Source organism: Tyto alba, unplaced genomic scaffold, assembly GCF_018691265.1.
Source record: "Tyto alba isolate M040663 unplaced genomic scaffold, T.alba_DEE_v4.0 Super-Scaffold_3, whole genome shotgun sequence".
Classification (NCBI taxonomy): domain Eukaryota; kingdom Metazoa; phylum Chordata; class Aves; order Strigiformes; family Tytonidae; genus Tyto; species Tyto alba.
Window position 1 is genome coordinate 15579266 of NW_024881304.1, and position 6000 is coordinate 15585265.

General features: G+C 53.8%; 1 protein-coding gene across 1 annotated transcript in view; it reads right to left on the reverse strand.

Annotated features, from left to right (window-relative positions):
- LOC104365955 (RING1 and YY1 binding protein) overlaps positions 1 to 4915 on the reverse strand; it is a 46730-nt gene extending 41815 nt beyond the window's left edge. The window contains exons 1-2 of the mRNA XM_042799742.1: positions 4672 to 4915; positions 3505 to 3630 (exon numbers count right to left, since the gene is read on the reverse strand). Coding sequence (XP_042655676.1) covers positions 3505 to 3630; positions 4672 to 4703 — 158 coding nt within the window. The 5' untranslated portion in view covers positions 4704 to 4915. The remainder of the gene's footprint in view (positions 1 to 3504; positions 3631 to 4671) is intronic.
- Positions 4916 to 6000: the final 1085 nt, after the last annotated feature.

Below are 6000 nucleotides of genomic sequence, written 5' to 3' on the forward strand. Positions count from 1 at the left end.
AGGTGTACAGGCACAAAACATACAGAGACCATCAGAGACCCAAAGGGGAAGAAGAGCAAGAATATCATTAAGAAAAACAAATGGAAGCAGGGAGCCATTGTCTACCCTCAAACAGGAACACACAGCTCCCCATAACGGGAAACACAAGGCCATATTCTGCCCTCACGCTCCCAGGAAATCCAAAGTAAACTTTCCTCCTACATCTGAAGCAGTAATGGATACTGGAAGGGAACGCATGTCCGTGAAGCAAACTTCCCAGCGGAAGCTTTAATTCAAGCCTTCTTCTGTGTGCACGAGCAGGTGGGGCTACACCAGAGCAAACCACCAGAAGAGCCGCAGGATGGAAGTGGTGGCCAGCACCAGTTCCCCGCACCATTATACCAATATGAAAACCTCTGGGAAACACATTACCATTGCTCACTCCCAAGCTAGCCAGTTTAATCATCTTACTCAACTGCACGTTGTGTTGAACATAGCTTTTATCTTTGCTATGATCCTCACAGAAGGAAAACTGTAGAAAAACTCAACGTACTTGCCTAAACAGAACTTAATAAAGTTTAACCATAAAATAGCAAGAATAAGGTTGAGCAAAGGAAGTTAGTAACATACCACAAGAAATCCAATATTCAAGTACATACTACAGGTTTAATGTAATCTTTGAAAGACAACTCCCAATTCTCCTGAGATGGATTTGACCTCATTTTTATTTAAAAGTCCAACTGAAATATTTAAGAACGGCCCCTTGAAAAAGTATTCGGGTGCAATTTAACTGTGTAGCATCTACAGTGATTTTGACTTGGCAGGTCAACTCTAAAGACTCACCGCGTTTGAAGCTCCTTTTATGAGATCCTAGGGAAAGGGGATAGTTGGATCTGAGAAAGTAAAACTTCTAACTGCTGCCAGACACCCCACCCACACATCAACAGATTATATCGAGTCTGAAAAAAATATACTCACGGTGAGAATTAGGTAATGTCCTAACTAGTTCTCAAATCAGAGAATATTTATCAGCCAAAGTAAATTCTACAGCAAATAACCAGCTTCACAGGGGAAGGGGGGTGGGGGAAGTAGGTCATACCAGATCTTAATAAAAAAAATGGGCATACAGTGATTGCATACAATAATTTGATGAAAACCAGTTGCCTCACCACATCTATGATGTCTTTGACTACATCGCAGAGTTCTTTAAAAAGCGAGTTTGATAAATTTCCGATAAGTGTTACTGAAGTATGCCTTAACGAAGCAAGGCAGTTTTAAATGTAGAAGAGTGTCATCAACTTGTCAAATTGCAACTTAAAAGTCAAGCTCATCAGACACCTTATATTTCAAGTAATAAATTATCAATCATAACTCATTAAGCATCTTTACATCAGTCATTTATTCAAAAAATTCTGAAGAATTTCCCTGGCATTGGCTCATACGTCACATACTGTAACACTCAAAGCAATACCACAACAAAGGACTCTGACCTCCCAGGTCTTCTCAACATATGACGCTCGCTCACAATGTTCAATCACTCCTGCTTTCGGTTATATTTATTCATAAATTATATAAATATGCAAGCAGACATGATGGTCCATTGAATATTTTAAATACTTTCTCAAATTCTACAAACAAAAGCAATTTTAAAAGCAGCAAAAATGAATAGAAAGCTGATGAATTAAATGAATTAAAATTAGAAGCCATTCATAAGGGTCCATTAAAAGCTAAACAGAAGTACAATGTTCTAGACCCAAAGATCACATCTGCAAGTAAGTCTACAGCTCTTAACCTGAAATAATCAACTGCTATCCCTCTTAATGGCCCTTTAAAAGACAAAACATCCTACTTCCTCAAACAGTTTGAAAAGTATAATTTAAAAAAAAAAAAACCAAGGGGGCACGCAAGAGAAAGCTGCTGCTCTCAAAATGAACATCAGCATGGTGGCCAAATAAAAACAATTGAGTCTGATACAAGAGACAACCCATATGGGCTCCTACATCTCATTAAGGCTCTCCTCTTACAAACACCCGTGCACACGCTTGACGTGACGCTGCGAGAACTTGCGGTGACTGCAAGGCTACGCACTGTAGTAGCACAGTGAAGACCAGGCGACTGCAGGATCAATGTGTTTCACCTGAGCCAACGGGGAAGCCAAGGAGACAGAAACCAGCATAAATCATGCGTGCTGTGAAGGGTTAGTTGCATGACAAAATGAGACTGAAGGAGTGAAGAATCAGTGCTAGGTGCATACCGAACACTGCTGCCCCAAAAGCTCAATCTTACTCAATGCTGTAACTACGCTATTTAAAATCATTTTAAAGTTCAACACCTCTGTATATTTTGTAAAAAAGCACAGAGATACTCGTAACCAATGTGTATCACAAAACACACAGTGAAGCACTACAGCACTCTGTTGCTGTAACTCAGTTTCAATGGCCCAAAAGCATGCTCCCATTAAAAATGTAGGCACTTCACATTGTCTAAAGCACAGTCGAACAATAACCAACCGAACACGCTTTCACCTCCTTTGTCAATCAAGTCAAGACAGCCAAGGCATGCAAACAGCCTGCTCATGAGAGCATCTCAATATACTGCTTCACTCAAAGGAGGAAAACAACGCCTTTCACAATGAAAATCTTACGGACTGCTTCCTTAGCAGAGCAGAGCAATGGTAACTCAAATTTGGAAGGTACAATATGAACAAAATCAGAAGCCAACATGGTAGAACAAATCAGAAAAAGAAAGAAAAAGCAGAGTACTGCATGCCTGTTTTAACACCAACTGATATTTCCAGGACAAACTTTCTGAACCCATTAACTTGGAGAGTGCAAGTTTTGGGGGGGGGGGGGGGGGGGGGGGGGGGGGGGTTGAGATTAAGTTAAGTACTGTATGTCAGCTTCACCATCTCATAAAGAGTTCCACAGTTACTCAGTGCAAGGCAGTCAGAGAGACCTGACAGCTAAAGCTTTCAGAAATCCGCACCATTCCCACACTGAGCACAAAGCCGATTCCTTTCAGATGACAACAAACACCGAGAGATCAACATCTCGGGAAGGGAGTTTTTGTTCTCATGGCATCTTTAGTTTCAGCTGTTTCCCTTCTCACTCCCTTAATCCACAATCATTTCTACTCCTGTAGGAAAGACAGGTAAATCTCCACCCAAACCACAGAACACTGTCTGCCCCAAACCACAGTCAGAACATTTCTGGCTGGCTGCAGATCTCCAAGAGGTCCTTCGTACATCAGTGACAAAAAAGCACAGAACAACAAGAAGATTCAGGTCACTGCCACATCCACGAAACACGTCTTCCAGCTTCAATTAAATGCTTGAAAGAGAATTTTTAAAATCCACAAGCTTTTGAATGGGGGCAGAAAGGACTGCATCGAGGGGGAAAGGGGATGCAACCAGCAGATATCCAGGCAACAGCAGGGGAAAAAAAAGAAAAAAAAAAAAAAAAAAAAATCAACAAGTCGGTGCAGCCCAGCGCAGAGCGAAAGCCGCATGGAAAGGTGCGGACATACCTTGTGGAGGTGCCTTTCCTGACATCGCAGATGCTGCATTTGAAGGCTTCGGCACTGTTCCTGAAGGTGCACACGCTACAATCCCAAAAGCCTTCGTCGGCTGCAGGTTTGGCTTGCCTCTTCGGCCTTGAGGAGGGGGAGGGAGAGGGGAAGCGTGCGTGTGTGTGTGTGTATGTGTGGTGTGTGTGTGTACGTGTGTGTTTGGGGAGGAGAAGGGAGGCGGCGGGAGGAGGAGGGAGGGGAGGAGAGAAAGAAAACACACACATGAGAAACCATGTTACAGAGCCCCGAAACCCAGCGCCTGCTCTCACCGTCGCTCTTCCCCCCCCCCCCCCCCCCCCCCCCCCCCCCCCCCATCCTCCTCCTCCTCCTCTCCCCGCGCCCGGGAACAGCAGACAAACACCTACCGGGGCCGGCGCCCGGAGAGGTGCGGTGCTGCGCCGCGCTCCGCCCCCGGCCCCGGGAGGGCCCCGCCGGGCCGGGCCGGGCCGAACCCAACCGGGCCGGGCCGGCCGCGTCCCCCGGCGCCCCCCTCACCGCGGCGGGGGCCGCCTCCCTCCCTCCTTCCCTCCCACCCTCGGAGGGAGGGAGGGAGGGAGGGTGGGTGGGAGAGTTTGAAGGCTGGGAGGCGCGTTCCCTCCTCCACCTTGTTAAACCTCCCTTTGTCTGGGAGCAGCGAGTGCGCGGAGCGGGAGTGCGAGCGAGTGGAGCCGCCATGGCTGCTCTCACACCAGACCAGCCCTGGCACCGGCGGCAGGCAGGGAGACACCGGCACTACTCCTCCTCCTGCCCTTCCACGCTCCCTCCATCTTAGGAGCCTCCCTCCCTCCCTCCCCGCCCGCAGCCCCCCCCCCCCCCCCCCCCCCCCCCTCCGCGTACCTGGCGGGGCGGCGCGGGCATCCCGCCCCCCTCCCCGCACTCTCCCTCCATCTTAGGAGCCCCTCGCCGCCGCGCCCGCCCCGCTTCCCCCGCGGCGGAGCACACGCACGCAACTACCAGCCAAGGGCCTACCCACCGCCATCCCCCCCCCCTCCCGCCGCGCCAGCGCCGCGCCGGGCCCGCCGCCACCGCCGCCGGGGCGGCCCCCGCCGGGCTCCCTCCATCTTAGGTGCACTCTTTCCCCCCCTCCCCAAAACACATACACACACCCCCGCGCCCCCGGCTCACCTGGTCGGGCTCTTCTTGTCGCCCATGACCATGGATCGGGGCCGCCCCTGCCCTGCGCACAAAGAAAGAGGCGAGGGGGAGGGGAGGGGGACGGGGCTGCCTCCGTCCAGAAGGCTCCGGCTGCTCCTCACCCCCGCTCCTGCCGCTGCCAGGCTCCGCTCCAGACTAGCAGCGCAGCGCAGCCCGGCGCCCTCCCTTCTCCTTCTTCTCCTCCTCCTCCTCCTCCTCCTTCTCCCCCTCCCTCCTCTCCCTCCCCGCGCCGCGCCGCTCCGGCGGGCGGAGCTCGCCGCCGCGCCGCGGCCAATGGGGGCGGCCCCGCCGCCAGCCCCGGCGGGGAGGAGAGCGGGGAGCGTCCCCCGGCGGGTCCCACCCCCGGCCGGGAGCCCCTTTCGCGCCGCCTCCCTCTCTCCTTTCCCCTCAGCGCCGCGGGCGCTGCCCCCCGCCGCGGCGGGCGGGCCGGCTCCCTTCAGCCGGCGGTGTCGTTCCCCCCCCACCCGCCTCAACCACCACCACCACCCCCCTTCCTTTCCCGTCCCTTCCCCCTCGGAGGGCTCGTCGCCTGCCCGTCCCCGGGGGAGCGGGGCTGAGGCCACCGGGGCCTGGCTGCGGGGGGGCGGCCCCGTCCTGCCCGCGGGGCGGGAGCGGGCTCCGGGCGGCGGGAGGGGCAGCAGGTACCGCCGGGGGGGGACGGGGGATGCGCAGGCCCCGCTCCGTGAGGGGAAGGGCGGCCGAGCCCGGCCTCGGCCCGCCGGCGGCTGCGCTGGAAGTTACCCAGCAAGGGCCGGGCAGCCGGGAGCCAACTCCTGCTCCGTGCCCTTTTCCTCGGGCACGGGCCTCCTGCGCCTTGGCGAATGCTTCGGCCGCCACCTTGACGAATTTCTGCTTTGGGTCAGGTCACTAGCCCCTGCAGAGCCGCGGGCGTTTTGACAGCGCTGCCATCATCTTCCAGAAACGTTCCCATCCATCTATCTATCCATTCATCCATCCATCCACCCCTCAGCGATCTCTCAGCTCGCACTGAAAGCACACGCCGTGGTTCTGCAAAACTCACCAGGTGGCAAAAAGCAGCATTTCCCAAAAAGCAGCAGGGCTGCCCTGAGCTTTCCCCCCTGCCCCTTGGGGCCTGCGGAGACGCTGGCGTGGCGGGCTGGATGGCGACATGCCGAGGACAAGCCCTTGCCATCTTTGTGGAGCTGCTTTTCGCACAGGGCTGGATCCTCAGCAGCAGCTGCGGGAGGAGATGGGGAGCAATGGAGAGTTGAGGGAGGACAGGGTAATGAGTGATGAGTAAAGACACAAGTTGGTTCAACAGCTCCCCGCTGCATGAGC